Here is a 17,919-nt window from a genome sequence, read left to right as displayed (position 1 = left end):
TGGCTAATTTGAATTCTGCTGAAGGCATTCAGAATATGTGTGCTACCCAAATAATGACTAAAAGTAAGTCTTCGAGAACGGGCCAGGTGGCGCATTAGATCAGGCGCTCATCTCCTGTTTCCAAAATGCATCACAAACTGCTTGACAATTGCATTTACAACATAATTACCTATACAAACTTGTGTAACCAAGTACTTCTGCGCAAAAGGCTGCGCGACGTGCGCTTTGCTGTTAAATACACAGACGCGCACGGGCATGGATTTCTGCGTGCATAGTCTTCCATTAAACTGCGTTGCTTTTAGAAGCGTCAATTCAGTTGTTGCATATAGTTTAATGACTTTATTTCGGGATTATCAAAGTAAATTATAACTCACGTGCCCCAGTAAAAAGTGTCTAGCAACGCACCTGCCCTGAAGCGGCTTCATAGCTGCATCCATGTTTGCATGTCTCATTTGATGTGGTAATTTCACAGAAGTTGAAGACTCGTTCTCGCCCCCTACAGTGCAATTCGACTAGGTATACGTCATCCGTGCTAAAATATCAAGGTGAAAGTCATCATATCTTGCGTAGTTTAGACCCAGCTCCCAACCCAACTTTGAGAATAGATTAACGGCGATATTTTTTTTATCGCCTGATAAGAGTCTCACGTTAACGCAGCACATTAACGCCGATAACGGCCCACCACTAATATATATATATATATATATATATATATATATATATATATTTTATTAGTATATATTTATATATATGTGTATATATGTGTATGTAAATATATGTATGTATATGTGTATATATATATATATTATATATATATATATATATATATATATATATATATATATATATATATATTAAAAAGAAAATAATAAAATGTAAAAAAGATTACATTAACATTGATGTTAGTAATTTAAACAATAAACAAAATAATAATAATAATAATAATAATAATAAAAACAATAATCAAATAAGGAATTGAAACAAATGGAAGAAAAAAAATCAAGAAATTTATAACTACATACATTTGTTTATGAAACTAATAAAATATGATTTAAAATATAATTTTAAAATATTGAATATTATTCAAATAAAATATTATTTATATTATTAAAAATAAAAGAATAAAAATAAGCATGCTGCTGTCAATTAAATATTAATATTGATGTAAGTAATTTGGACAATAATCAAAATAATAATAATAATAATAATAAACAATAACAACCAATAAACCAATAAAACCAAATATGTTTATGAAACTGACTAATTGTAATAATTTTAACTATAATTTGAAAAGTATTAAATATTATTAAAATACATTATTATTTATTTTATTTAAAGAAATAGGCATGGTTCTGTAAATGATATATTAACATTGATGTTAGTAATTTGAACAATATTTAAAATAATAATAATAATAATAAATCAATAATCAAACTAGGAAATGAAACAAATCAAAAGAAAAGGAATTATGCAGGAGCTAAAACGTCAAGCAATGTATAAATACGCACTACATAACTACTTACATTTGTTTATGAAACTAACAAATATTAACTATAATATTAAAAATGTTGAATATTATTAAAATAAAATATTATTTATATTCTTAAAATTAAAATATAATAAGCATGACTATGTAAATGAAATATTAACAGTGATATTTATTCATTTTAATAATATTAAATACATATTTATGAATTTATGTGTGAATATAGTCAATTAGCGATGTAGAACAAATGCATTTCTACAAGATAAAAAGATCTTGGATGAGCATTTTATTTGCTTTGGACGTACTGCCAACCCCAGTCTTGCGTTCTCTCTTCTTCCATCCATCCTGTTCTTATTAACCCTGGCACATCCATCTCTCTTTCACTGGCTTTTCATCAGAGCTGTGCATAAGCTACCTGCTAATCCCCGCACTGACATGAGAAGCAAGTGTGTCATATTGACTATAAATATATCATGAGACACGCTGAAAATGACTGCCTTCTCTCTTTCTTCATACTTCACTTTCACACTCCCTCACGTCCTCTCATTTCTTGACTTCACAGAGTAAGCAAACACAAGCAGAGATGCATTAAGGTGAAAGCTTCTGAGAAGACTCTCACTGTAAACTCCATGTTTAAGCAAACCGGCTGGGCAGGAACACTGTTACCCCTTTTATTACGGGCTGGGCCTTCACAAACCATCAGCGTGTTATTGCTGCATTCTAATGTATTTTCTTAATGCCGTATTTGCTCTACGCTTCTACGACACCAAATGCGATGAGCTCCGGCGTGGGCCACTCGGCAATGAAAATGGATTACAGTGACGCGTAGAATATGAGAGCCACATATGATTATGCAGTGCTTCAATATGGCTCTACTGAGCATTATCATTATTCACTAAGAGATATGATGCCATAAAAACTCAACATAAATGAGCTTCTCCTGGTACAGTGGGTACATTGTCGCTATAGACCGATATATCGGGCAGGATGATTAATAGGCTGATATTTAGTCATTTTGAGAGGCGTCGACAGATAACCATGCCTGCTTGGCCGATAAACAGAAGTGGACGATTCCCCTCACGGCAGTTTCAAAGTAATGGCATTGGATGGTGCACATAGTGAGTTTTGAGTAGGAACTGCATAAAAATACTGTTTTCTATTTGAATATATTTTCAAATGTAATTTATACCTGTGATAATAAAGCTGAATTTTCAGCAGCCATTACTCCAGTCTTCAGTGTCACATGATCCACATTGGCTGATTCAGTGCTCAAAAATCATTATTATTATAAATGTTGAAAACAGTTATGATTAATAAAACAGCATTTATTTGAAACTGATACCGTTTTAACATTAAAAAGGTCTTTAATGTCACTTTTATATGGAGGCCTGTTTCCGCCACTGAATAAAAAAAAGGTAATTATGACTTTTTATCTTTTTTCGCAATTCTCACATTTTTGACTTTTTTCCTCATAATTGCGTAAAACAAACTCGCAATTCAGATTTTTTTTCTCAGGATTGCATGATACAAACCCAACATTTCGACTTTTTTCTTAGAATTGCGTGATCACTCGCAATTGTGAGTTATAAAATCAGAATTGAGATGTAAACTCGCAAATTACTTTTTTTCTCAGAATTATGTGATATAAACTCGCAACTGTGAGATATAAAGTCAGAATTGAGAAGTAAACTAGCAAATGACTTTTTTCTCAGAATTGCGTGATATAAACTCGCAACTGTGAGTTATAAGGTTAGAATTGAGAAGTAAACTCGCAAATGACTTTTTCCCTCAGAATTATGTGATATAAACTCGCAACTGTGAGATATAAAGTCAGAATTGAGAAGTAAACTCGCAAATGACTTTTCCCTCAGAATTATGTGATATAAACTCGCAACTGTGAGATATAAAGTCAGAATTGAGAAGTAAATTCGCAAATGACTTTTTCCCTCAGAATTATGTGATATAAACTCGCAACTGTGAGATATAAAGTCAGAATTGAGAAGTATATTCGCAAATGACTTTTTTTCTCAGAATTATGTGATATAAACTCGCAACTGTGAGATATAAAGTCAGAATTGAGTAGTAAATTCGCAAATGACTTTTTCCCTCAGAATTATGTGATATAAACTCGCAACTGTGAGATATAAAGTCAGAATTGAGAAGTAAACTCGCAAATGACTTTTTCCCTCAGAATTATGTGATATAAACTCGCAACTGTGAGATATAAAGTCAGAATTGAGAAGTAAATTCGCAAATTACTTTTTTTCTCAGAATTATGTGATATAAACTCGCAACTGAGAGTTATAAAGTCAGAATTCAGAAGTAAACTCGCAAATGATTTTTTTCTCAAATTGTATGATGCAAACTCGCAATTGTGAGTTATAAATCAGAACTGAGATGTAAACTTGCAAATATCACTTTTTTTCCTCAGAACTGTGATATAAATTCGCGGCTATGATATAAATTCGCAACTGTGAGTTATAAAATCGGAATTGAGAAGTAAACTCGCAAATGACTTTTTCTCCGAATTGTGTGACATAAATTTGCAATTGTGAGTTATAAAGTCAGAATTGTGAGATGTCAACTTGCAAATGTGACTTTTTCTCAGAATTGCGTGATATAAACTTGCAAATGTGACTTTTTTTCAAAATTGCATGATATAAACTGAATATAACTCAATTGTGAGTTATAATGTCAGAATTGAGAGATAAACTCGCAAATGAGACTTTTTCTCAACATTTTGATAGTAACTCGCAAATGTAACTTTTCTCAGAATTGCATGATAAAGACTCACAATTGTGAGTTATAAGGTCAGAATTGAGATGTAAACTCGCAGATGAGACTTTTTCTCTCAGAATATTTATATAAACTCACAACTGTTATAAAGTTATAAAGTCACAATTGAGATTGAAAACTCACATTTGCAAGAAAAGCCAGAATTGCGAGTTTATACCATGCAATTGTGAGCTATACAGTCAGAACTGAGAGATATAAACTTTTAAATCGAACTGTTTTCCCCAGAATTGAGATATAAACTCGCAAGTGTGAGTTATACAGTAGTCAACAATCAAAGTGGATCAAAAAAGTTCATCAAAGTTGTCCTAAGATAAGAACGGGTATTCTTTTTGGTTTTAGGACAAATTTGATGAAAGGTTTTGATCCACTTTGAACGTTGACTACTGTAATGGTAGAATGGTGAGATATACACTCACAAATGTGGCTTTTTTCATGAAATTGCGTGACATAAACTAGGGTTGTTCCGATTCCGATACCAGTATCGGAAATGCCGCCGATACCACAAAAAAATCTAGCATCGGAATCGGCGAGTACTTGAACCCACGTACCGATCCGATACCATTTTCTTATGATATATGTTATTCCCGCTAGCAAATCGGAAGCCAGTTCTTCTTTGCGGCTCAGAATGCAAACACAGGGAATAGTGCTGTGTTGCCACAAGCAAGCACTGTTTAGAGCAGCGAAGAAGAAATACAAACGTGCTAGCAGTTTGTCCGCTGTTTGGCAGTATCTCAGACTGGACCAACAAGCCAGTAAAACGGCGGCATGTCTTATATGTAGGGCTTTATGATTTCCGCGATGCGGAATTCCACGGACGGAATCGCGGAATCCAGTCAAAATGGAATTTACAGTTTAACGCGGAACGTCACGGAGTTTGTCAAAGTTTGATGCATTAATCAAAGGTAGTTCATTACACTTAAATAAAATCGTGATATGGACTAATATTAAGCCAAAAACCGACTGTTTAAATATGAATTAATGCGTGGTTCTGTGTTAATGAATGGTACAGGCGCGTGGGTTTGTTTACTCCTTGTACTGAAGCGCGCAGGACACTTGCGGTAATATTAAAGGGCTCCAGACTGTGACCATTCTTTCTGCCTGTGTTACTAATTTTCATGAGCGGTCACACTGGGGTGACCACCGCGTTGTTCAACTCATAATCACTGCCATTTCTGTTTCAGATAAGAAACATAAAACGGCACGCGAAACGAAAGCGAAACTAACACGATACGTTTGAGCTGCTCAGCGCTGACCGTTTATCAGCTTGGACCGCAACGCAAACAAACTTGCACGAACCCCGAACAGCTTTATTCAGGAGCCAATGTTAATTTTGCAACACTGTTACTGCTGCGAGATCTAGTGAGAATCTTTCAAATTCTGCCCAAAATTCTCTGTTTTAAACAGGGCTGATGTATGTCAGAAATCCAGATTAGTACTAACTATATAAAAAAATATTACTGTCAAATGTATGTCATATAATAAAAATACTATAGTTCACTGTATATATCACTGTATGTTTGTATTATTAAGGGATAAGTCTGAAGCACACCATAAAATAATTTATTAGTATTATCTACAGCTGTATGTACAAATACACACCCAGGTATCGAATTAGTACTCGGTATCGGCCGATACCCTGAGCCCAGGTATCGGAATCGGTATCGGGAAGGAAAAAAGGGTATCGGAACATCTCTAATATAAACTCACAATTGCAAGTTATAAAGTCAAAATGCTAGATATAAACTCACAAATGACTTTTTATTCTCAGAATTCCATGATATAAACTCACAACTACGAGTTATGTAAGGGATAATCAACGGTTTGCCGTGCATTAAAGGATTTTAAATGCACGACGTGGAGGCTAATAACCACCCGACGCGAAGTGTGTGCATTTGTGTGTATGTGCGTACCTGCCTGCGTGCGGTGCGTGTCTCTCTACAAACAACGAATTCATTCAAAAACAGCAGTTTTACCACCTCGTTGCTGATGAATATAATGTAGCGATCTAGGATCTAGGCTGTTTTAATAAGAATCGCGGGCAAGCGCTGACAAGAAGTTTATGTATGTGCGCAGGCAGCACACTGCGATCTCCGACCTCTCTCTCTCTCAATTCAATTCAATTCAATTCAGAAAGCTTTATTGGCATGACAAAAAAGTACATTTTGTATTGCCAAAGCATCACAACAACATAGAAAATGATTTAGAACATTTAGTACACGAAATTATAATAATAGTTCAGTTAAATAAAAAGATAGTATTATATATATTATCTTGGCTAGTTATTGCAAAAATAATAATACAGATAACATAAAGCAATAATAATAGTGTAAACAAAGATTAATAAATAAAATAAGAAGGATTATATTGCAGAAATCATGTATATAAAAATGGCAAATAAAATAAATAAATAAAATAAACAAACACTGAACTTGAACATTATATATGTGTGTAGGTGTGATGGGATGGGTTAGGCTGTGTGTGTGTGTGTGTGTGTGTGTGTGTGATGGGGTGTGTTAGGCTGTGAGTGAGTGTGTGTTTATTGGGAGTTTGCTGCTCTGCTCGTCCCTCAGGATATGGAGAGATGCTACAAATCTTGCTGCTAAATTGGAGCATTTGGCTTCTTCGCCAAGGATGAATCTGAGTTTTTGGGTTGGGTTACAGGTGTTAAATTGGGGAAATATTTTATTAATTTTGGGGTAATATTGGACTCTGATGTGTTCATATTTTGGGCATTCTGTGAGGAAGTGCAGTTTGGTCTCCGGCACTCCCAGAATGCAGTGCGTGCAGAGTCTGTCCTCCCGGGAGAGCCAGGTCTGTCTGCGCCGGCCCATCTCGATGGCCAGGCTGTGCTCGCTGAGTCTGTACATTGTCAGGGTTTTCCTGAGCTTCACATCACTCACTGTGCTCAGGTAGTTCGCAACAGTGTACTCTCGATTTAGTGCCGAATAACATTCCAGTTTGTGTTGGTTTTGAATGGTGTTCGTCCAATGGGTGATGTACTTGTCTTGTTCTGTGTTGATAATTTGAGCAGGCCGAATGTGTGTGAGTGTGTGTGTGTGCTGAGGCGAGCTGATCTCTGCAGGAGAGAGCTCAGTCAGTCTCAGCACCAGCTGGCACAGGGGACTCCTCGCTATGCTCAGCTCTTGTTGTGTGAGGGCTTTGTAATGGTGTGTGTTGGGGTCGCTTGTTTTCAGGTGTTTCCAGAATTTGATGGCTCTTTTTTGGATGTTTAGGAGGAGAGGGTATTGGCCTAATTCTGCCCTGCATTCGTTGTTTGGTGTTTTGCTTTGGACTTTGAGTATTCTTTTACAGAAATCTAATTGTAGAGTTTCAATCGGATGTTTTTCCCAATTTAAAAAAATCAAATTTTATAGAAGGACCCCACACTTCACTGCCATATAGAACAATTGGTTCAATTATTGATTTGAAAAGTTTGAGCCAAATTTGGATTGGGATGTCAATTTTGATTGATCGTTTTATGGCATAGAAAGCCCTTTGAGCTTTCTCTTTGAGTTCATTCACAGCCAAAGTAAAGTTACCAGTTGGAGTTATTTTCAGGCCGAGGTAAGTGTATGCTTTTGTGCTCTCAATGGTTCTGTGTGAGAGTGTGAATGTGTGTGTTGGTTCCTGAGATCTGGAGCGTTTCTGGAACATCATAACTCTAGTTTTCTGGAGGTTGACGGTCAGGGCCCAGGTCTGACAGTAATCCTCCAGCAGATCCAGGCTGTCCTGAAGCCCCTCTTTAGTGGGCGGCAGGAGGACCAGGTCGTCTGCGTAGAGAAGACATTTGATCTCTGTGTCGTGGAGAGTGAGACCTTGAAAGGGAGCATGTTCTAACGTGTCGGCTAATTGGTTGATGTAGATGTTGAAGAGGATGGGGCTTAAACTGCATCCTTGTCTCACTCCGTGCCCCTGGGGGAAAAATTCGGTTCTTTGGTTTCCAATTTTAACAGCGCATTGGCTGGCTGTGTACATCGATTTGATCAAATCATAGAATTTCCCCCCTACTCCACTGTCGATAAGCTTTAGGTATAATCCTTCATGCCAGATTGAATCAAATGCTTTTTTGAAATCAATGAAACAAGCAAAAATTTGTTCTTTGTTTTGATGTACATATTTGTCAATTAGTGTTTGTAATGTAAAGATGTGATCGGATGTGCGACATCTCTCTCTGTCTCTCTCTGCGTTTGCGTGCATCAATTAAAGCAGCGCATTAATATAGAACGGTGATTAAACTGACTTGGAATTACCTGTGCATTAAACGGTTTTACTGCATACCTGCCAGCCAATCAGAATCCAGTATCCAGACATTCCATGGAATACAAAGTCAGAATTGACATATAAACTCGCAATTGCGAGTTATAAAGTCAGAATTGCGAGATATAAACTTACAAATGTCACTTTTTCCCTCAGAATTGCATGATAAAAACTCACAATTGCGAGTTATAAAGTCAGAATTGCGAAATATAAACTTACAAATGTCACTTTTTCCCTCAGAATTGCATGATAAAAACTCACAATTGCGAGTTATAAAGTCAGAATTGAGATATAAACTTGCAAATGTGACTTTTTTTTCTCAGAATTGTGATATAAACTTGCAACTGTAAGTTATAAAGTCAGAATTGAGATTTAAACTCACAAATGTGACTTTTTTCATAGAATTGCGTGATATAAATTCACAATTGGAAGTTATAGTCAAAATTGCTAGATATAAATTCACAAATGACTTTTTTCTCAGAATTGCGTGACAAACTCACAACTATATAAGTCAGAAATGAAATATAAACTCGCAATTCTGCATGATATAAAGTCAGAATTGCGAGATATAAACTCACAAATGTAATTTTTTCTTGTTGCATGATATAAACTTCGAATTCTGAGAAAGTCAAAATTGCTAGATTTATACTCATAAATGTCAAACTTATATCTCGCTACTCTGACTTTGTAACCCGCAACTGCAAGGTTAAATCTCGGAATTCTGAACAATTCTGACTTTATTTTTCGCAATTGCAAGTTTATATCATGCAATTCAGAGAATAAAGTCTGATTTGTGAGATAAAAAGTCTCAATAACCTTTTTTAAAAAAATTATTCAGTAGCGAAAAAAGCTCCCAGCTTTAAAAATATTATTATTTTTTTAAATATATTACTGAACCCAAACTTAAGTAATTTATAACATAACACATGAATTATAACTAGTTTTAAAAATCTAATAACAAATAATAATATAAAAAATTATTACTTTTGAAATGCTTTGAAATGCTATTGGTTAATTTATTATATAAAATAAACACAAATAAATATTTATATTTAAATATAAGCACCATTTTTTAGTCATTACTCCAGTCTACTAAGAAAATCCTTCTAATATGCTGATTGCTACTAAAGAAACATTTTATTAGCAGAGATGAAAATGGTTGTCTTACTTAATGAACTGGAAAGCCAAACAAAGTCTAACTTCTTTCAAGTCACTGTACAGTTTCACATTTTGGTTATAAAACTGACCAAACACAAAAACATTTTAGAAAACTCATCAGTCTGTTGTTCTTTTTAAGAGATGAAGACGATTTCATGCACAACTGTCTTGAAAAAAAGACAGCAAACTGGATCAAACTAGAACAGACAGAGAAGAAAACGGCCCAGATGCACAACAACCAGAGGACAAGCACATCACAGCCTCAAGTAGAGTCTCAGCTGGCAGCTTCATTCAACAGTACAAACTAAACACCAGCTTCTGGCCTTTAGGCAGAGTTTCAAAGAAAAAGCCACATCTGACACTGGCAAATAAGCAGAAAAGGGTAGACGGGCTAAAGAACATAAAAATAACACATGGCAAACTATTATTATGGATGGCTGATTCTAAGTTTGAGATGTTGTGGAAACAGTTTGAACAATTATTATGGATGGGTGAATCCAAGTTTGAGATGTAGTGGAAACTGCGTGATCATACAGTAATTCAATCACACTTGAAAGTGTCTCATGTCTGCAAAACTGTCTGAGAATTCAATGAACAAATAAAAAGTTTGAAGAATACAGTACTTGTAATGCAAAATACTATCATTTTTGACAAATATAATGCATAAAATAAAAATAGTTACTTTCAAGATTACTTTTACAATTATTATTTTTGAAATTTAAGGCAAATTTTAATAGACGTAAAGCAAAAATGTTTTAATGTTTTAACAATTAAATGTGTATTTAATAATTTTTAAAATAAATAATTTTTACATATTTATCATTTTACTTATAATTTATACATTATTATATAATGTAACGTTTTATATTCTTTTATTTTGCACGAATAAAAACATTTTTAACATCACACATATAATATATTATTAAAATATATTTTTAAATACATTTCAGGCAAATTTAGAAAAAAAATATTTCAGTGAACAACTGAATGTATTTTTGTTATTTTTTAAATTTAATTAAAATATGTATGAATAAAAAACCTTTTTTAACATCACATGTATAATATATTATTAAAATATATCTTTTAATTATTTTTTGTAATACAGTATAATGTCTTTTTTTGTTTCAAATATAATGTATACTCTGTAAAAATTGATTTTCAACTATAGTTTTTGAAATTAAAGGCACATTTTGATAAATATAAAGCAAAACAAATGTTATTTCAGTTAACAATTGAATGTATTTTTATTATTGTTTTAATATTTATTATTTTATTTATAACTCATTTTATAATTTATAAATTGTTTTATAATGTGCAATTTTATATTTGCATGATTAAAACATTTTAACATCACATGTATAATATATCATTAAAATATACTTTTTAATTACATTTTCATTTTTTATTATTATTTGTAATGCAATATACTGTAATTTTTTGATAAACAATGCATTATCAGTGAAAAATAATAAAATAAAATAAAAATAGTATTTAAAAAAATTATATTTACTTTAAACATTTATACATTTATTTAAAATGAATGTAATAATTTATTAATAATTGTATAATGTATCATTTTATACTTTTTATTTAGCAGGAAAGCATTTTTAAAATCATATGTATACTATATGATTAAAATATACTTTTTAATTAGATTTTAGATTTTTTTTATATTATTTGTAATGCAATATTCTGTCTGTTTTTTGACAAATGTAATGCATTCTCAGTAAAAAATAAAATAAAATAAAAATAAATATTTTCAAGAATATTCTTATTTTATTATTTTTGAAACTTCAGGCAAATTTTGATAAAACATGTTATTTCAATTAACAACTGAAAGTATTTTTTATTAATTGTTTACATTTATTTAAATATTTGTAATATATGTATAGCTCATTTTATAATTTATTAATTATTTTATAACGTATAATTTTTTATTTTGCATGAATAAAACCATTTTTTACATTACATATATAATATATTATAAAAATATAGTTATTATAGTTAATGTTTAAACACATTTTTAATGTTTAAACATTATTTGTATTTTTGACAAATATAATGCATACTCAGTAAAAATAATAATTATTTTATAATTATTCTGTTAAATATAAAGCAACACCTTATTGTATTTATAAAGAATTTATTTTAATATTTATAATTTTATTTATAACTCATTTTATAATTTAATAAACTAAAATAAATTATTTTACAATGTATATTTTGATATTTTTTATTTTGCACAAATAAAAACATTTTCAACATCACATGTATAATATGTTATTAAAATATTAATTTTAATTACATTTAATATTATTTGTAATGCAATATACTGTCCTTTATTGACAAATATAATGCACACTCAGTAAAAAATAAAATAAAAAGATTATATGTATAATTATTTAAAATAAATAAATAAATAAGGCAAATTTTAATAAATATAAAGAAAAACAAATGTTATTTCAATTTACAATTAAATGTATATATTTTTTAAATATTATTTATTGTCTTTTTTATTTATTTATATTTTGCATAAACAAATTTACATCACATGTAAAGTATATTATTAACATTTATTTTAAATTGCATTTTTTTTTTTTTTTAAATAAAAATTACAGCAAAGAATCCTTGTTGTATAAAACCATCAATATCTTTTATAATCACATATAAGGATTATATTACCTATCGGACAACCTCATCTCTAGATATCAGTATAGATTTTTATATCCGCCATAGAAAATCCAATATCAGTCGACCAATAGTACATACTCCTGATAGACCAAGCAAGGCATCCTAATGAGGTCTATCTGCAGATAAAAATCCACCAGATGTTTCTGTTTTGCATCTGGGAATGGGGAATAGGGATTTAACCGAGACACCTATCCCAAGAAAAACGCTCAGTGTGTAATTCTGGCTAAGTCCTGTTTTGGCATGACATGAATTGAGATGCACACTCGCTTCTGGAGATGAGAGAGAGAGAGAGAGCGACACGTTTGGAGAAGCGCCGCAGTTAGTTGGCCATTGGGAGGAGCTACTGTTCCACCCTGAGCTGGCCAACTCATCCAGTCTGTCTCTGAGGAGTAGAGACGCTGGGTAAACAAACCCTGTTCCTTCACTAGCATTAAGGTGTGTGCGTAGATGTTTGTTTGCAAGCACAAACACCTACACACGGTTGTCCACACAAATGCATACAGAGCCTTTATGTCCCAAAGGCACTCAGACATGCCCAGAAACACTCATGACAAACATGACTGGCAGCATGTGGACTGACTGGCCAGAGGTGAACACCTGCAGCCGTGTGGAGCGTGTTAAGGGAGATGGGAATTCATAGGGTCTGCATGGGTCTTTTGCCTTGCTTTCAAAGTAAAGTACAGCTGATGGAGGACTGTGCTGTGTGTGCATGTGAGTAAAACTTGTGTACCTCATATGGAGACAGCAAGGGTTTGGAGAAAGCCGTTCCCCAGTCGATGGAGAGCCGAGGACAAGCGATCTGCACCCACCTATAAAGGAAAATTGGGTAAAGAGAGAGAGACCTAGTTAAGCAAAATGAATCAAAGTGAAAATTTAAATGTTTGCAGAACAGTTTACTTCATTGAGATATGTGATTATATCAGGGCTTTTTATTTAAGGGGAAATGATTGGATTGCTAAACGCTGATACAGACAGAGTGGGTGTGTTGTAAAATGTTATCAAAAAATGAAATATAAAGTCTCCATGGGGAACGTTGCGATAACTAAAAAGGGGTCTGATGTCCTAATTGTGATTGGTCGAGGACAAGGGTTTTCAAAAACGACATACTACAAATTAAAGTTGAAAAAAGAGATTAAAGGATGAGTGTGAATATAATTGTTTTTCTTTGAATTATGTGCACCGATGAATTAATCACAATAAGAGCAGGCATTTAAGTAAACACAATTATATGTTTTTTTTATGTTTACTGAAATCTGCATATTCTAACCTGTAATTAAGGATTCAAAATGATATCTTTCACAATAAATACTTTAAATAAACATAAAACTATACATAAAAAATATTGTAGTTGACCACTGTGACCCATCTGTGAGTATTTAAAAAAAAAGTCAAATTAGTATTATATCTATATACTATATTACTTATATTATTATATTATAATATTACTAGTTTATATTCTAGTAGCTATCAATAATTACAATAAACTTTTAAATAAATAATATTAATAATTAATATACATAATAATGTAAATAAATAAATATTTGAATTAGCTTTATTTGTGCTTTTATAATTGTAATTTTAGTTTCAGTAATTTTATGTACTTTTGTCATTTTTAGTTTTTTTTAAACATTTCTGAGCACTGTGGCCCATCTGTGAATATTTAAAAATGAAATGAAATCAGCGTTATTTTAGTGTTATTGAAATACTATTATTAGTTTATATTATTATATTATAATATTATTATAAAAAAATATATATATACATATTTAAATTTGTGCATTTACAATTGTAATTGGTTTGTTTTAGTAATTTTGTTATATACTTTTGTCATTTTTATTTATTTATTAATTTTTATTTCTGACCACTGAGACCCATCTGTGAATATTTAAAATCAGCATTATGTTAGTATTATTTATATACTATTATTAGCTTATATGTTATATGATACTATTATTAGTTTATATTACAGTAGTTATGAGTATTTTAATTAACTTTTAATTAAATAATATACATTGATACATTAATATATATAATAATGTAAATAAATATTATTCGCTTAATTTGCACTTTTACAATAGTCATTTTTAGTTTGTTTTAGTAATTGTTTAATGTATTTTTGTCATTTTTATTGATTTTTACTAATATTTCTACCTACTGTGACTCATCTGTAAATATTCACAAAACAGCATTACTTTAGTATTATTTATATACTATTATTAGTTTATATTATTATATTATACTACTATTAGTTTATATTATAGCAGTTAACAATACAAGACTTTTAATTAACTTTTAAATAAATATTATAAATACATTAAAGTACATAATAATGTAAATAAATACATATTTGAATGAGCTTAATTTGCACTTTTACAATTGTAATTTGTTTGTTTTAGTAATTTTGTTATATACTTTTATCATTTTTAGTTATTGTTTTTATATTTCTGACCTCTGTGACCTATTTGTAAATATTTAAAAATGAAATCAAATTAACATTATTTCAGTATTTTTTATAAACTATTATTAGTTTATATTATTATGTTATGCTATTATATTAGTTTATATTATAGTAGTTATCAATATTTTTGATTAAGTTTAAAATAAATAATATAAATACATTAATATACGTAACGCTTTACAATTGTAATTTTAGTTTGTTTTAATAATTTTATTATTATGCACTTTTTATATTTCTATGCATTTTTAAAAAATATTTCTATGTAGTTTGGAGCTGCATTTTTATTTTAGTTTTATATTTCACTTTGCTTCCAAGGAAACATTCATAACTTTTTTAAGCTGTGTTTTTTCCATCTAATATTTATATTTTACTTTATTTAAGAGCTATTTCAATTACTGATTAGCAATGTTTTTGATAGTATCAATTAAATAAAATTTATTTTCGCTAAATTAAATTAATAAAAACATAATTGTTATTCATTTAGTTGCCAAAGAAACATTTCTTATTTTAATTTAGACGAGCATGATGTACTAAAATAACTGAAACAACAAAGAAAATATATAAATGACAAAAAAAAAGTCAAAATATGAATGCAAATGGAAGAAAAGGAATTATGTAGAGACTAAATGTATAGTAAGTAAATGTAAGTAAAGAAATGTATAAATAAGCACTATTATAAGAACTATTCACATTTGCTTATGAAACTAACAAATTTGAATCATTTTAACTATAATTTTAAAAATTCAGAATATTATTAAATTATAATATAATTCATATTATTAAAAAAATTAAATAAGCATGGTGAGGCAAATGATATATTAACATTGATATTCAATCACTTATAATAATAAATACATGAAAGTGAAATAAAATATATAAATTCATATAGTTGACAAAGCATTTCATTTAGATATGCTTAATGTACTAAAATAACTAAAACTGAAATAAAACAGAAAATATATCAAATAAAAAATACGTCAAAATATGGATTTTTAAAAAACTATAATAATATAACACTGGATAAAATTGACCTTATACTGTTTACGACACGTGTGAAGAAAAAGCAAACCACACACACACACACACACACACACACACACACACACACACACACACACACTTGAGGAAGCAGAGCACAGCTTGGCTCGCAGGGAGAATGTGAATGTGAATATGAACTGCATTGATGTGCAGTGCTGATGCTCTCTCCTGTAAATATGAGAGTAAATCTGCACTGGCCTAAAGCCTCCCTGCAAAGCATTATTATTTAGACAAGCATGGATTCAAATAAAATAAAGAAGGAACAGGGAGAGGAGGAGGCAAAAGGAAAGAGGGCTGAGGTGAGAAAGAGGCAGCGATAAGAAAGGGTAGGTGAGCAAAAACAACTGCACTGCAATGCCCTAGTCTCCACGGAGCTACCCTACATAGCAGCCAGACTGGGCGGCAGAGAAAGAGAATAAGAAAGAGAGAGAGAGAGAGAAGGAGGGACAGAAAAGAATAACAGTGACATGAGAGGTGAGGGAGGGCTCAGAGAGTCACATGAGAAACAGTATGAGTGATCGTTGGCAGGCAGAGTGAGAGAGTGTCTAGAGAAACTGCATTTGTCTTTCCGATGTGTGTTATGAATACAGAAAGACTGGAGCTGGGACTGTGGGTATTCGGATGCCTAATGTTAAGTAAGAGAGCATTCACTGGGATTCACACACCTGCAGCTAAAACTAACATAAATGTATCACAAGTGGGATTTAAAAGGATAGTTCACCCAAAAATAAAAACTCTGTCATTAATTACGCAACCTCATGCCGTTCCAAACCCGTAAGACCTTCGTTCATCTTCGGAACACAAATTAAGATATTTTTGATAAAATTTCCAAAAGCTTTCTGACCAGTGTTAATTTTGTAGAATATGTAGTCACATGTGTGACTAAACATGTGTCATCGTTTTCAAAAGCCTACGTTTCACAGTCCACATTACAATGCTAAATCAGCATTTTCAAATTAATCCACTTTGGAGAGCGTTTTCAAAAAGCAAAATTTTCCTTGACAAAAACACCACCTTAGTGTGGAAGGAAGGCCAAAACGATGCATTTTCAAGCAAAAATGTATTATAGTGTGTGCACACCAAACACAGCAAATATTCGAGTTGCCCGGCACAAATTCATGTCTATTCGCGTCTTTGCTTTGGATTTGTATGTGATCTATTCTTGCCAATAATTAAATTCACTTTTAAATTCACATTAGTGAGGACAAGGCTTAAGGTACATGTTTTGTTGACATTTTACTTGGATCAACTAAAACATCTTAATACCAGGTGTAAACAGGACTTTTTTAAAAACTTATCAAAGGGTTTATAGAGGTTGAAGATGCTGCAAATTTCATTTTGTAGCTTTACTTGGAATCCTTTTAACTGGGTTAAGAATGTCTTAGTGAGTAATCCATAAAGCAAATCATAGTGTTGCTGGTTTGAATTTCTGTCAGTTGATCCAAGGATGTTTGCAAATGCTACTGGTTCTCATGACCCCTCTAATCTCAGCCTCGAGCGTGATTCTTATTACTTATTTGCTTCAGGGGGTTACATCATGGTACAGTATGTCCGTTGTAAAACGATCCACACCTCCCCAAGGCAAATGAATGAGTGACAGTACATTAATGAAACTTTTCCTTGGATCAAGATTTATATGTGATTATATATGATTAACCGATGGACACATTTGTTTTAATTGGTCACAGGCTCATGCAACAGCTGCCTTGTTTGACTACTGTGTGTGGGAATTTGGTTAGTTTCACAGTGCCAGACGTTTTGATCAGTATAAAGTCTGACCCATATTCTGGCTCACTCTGGCCAAAAACCACCCACTGGAAGGGGCTTCCTGATGGACATGTGAAAGACCAACCACAGCTTTTGATGCGATGTTTGGCAGTGCACACAGATCCCAGCATAACAGGGCCATCTGACACTAGACACTAGTTTTAACCACTGTGTGCATTTGTGTGGGAACACCGATGGGTCAAAGTTTGGCTGGTTAGCATGACCCTGTAACCTCTGCTGGTAGATGCTGAAACTACACCATCTGGAC

The 17,919-nt window shown here is 31.8% G+C and overlaps 1 protein-coding gene across 1 annotated transcript in view; it reads right to left on the bottom strand.

The window, feature by feature from the left end:
• dph1 (diphthamide biosynthesis 1) overlaps nucleotides 1-17,919 on the bottom strand; it is a 108,067-nt gene that overhangs the window by 7,653 nt on the left and 82,495 nt on the right. Inside the window, exon 7 of the mRNA XM_073817327.1 lies at nucleotides 13,119-13,197. Within this exon, the coding sequence (XP_073673428.1) occupies nucleotides 13,119-13,197 (79 nt within the window). The remainder of the gene's footprint in view (nucleotides 1-13,118; nucleotides 13,198-17,919) is intronic.

This window comes from Garra rufa, chromosome 14, assembly GCF_049309525.1.
Source record: "Garra rufa chromosome 14, GarRuf1.0, whole genome shotgun sequence".
Classification (NCBI taxonomy): Eukaryota; Metazoa; Chordata; class Actinopteri; order Cypriniformes; family Cyprinidae; genus Garra; species Garra rufa.
The sequence above is the reverse complement of the archived record's forward strand: the minus strand, read 5'-3'. Positions and strand labels throughout refer to the sequence as shown.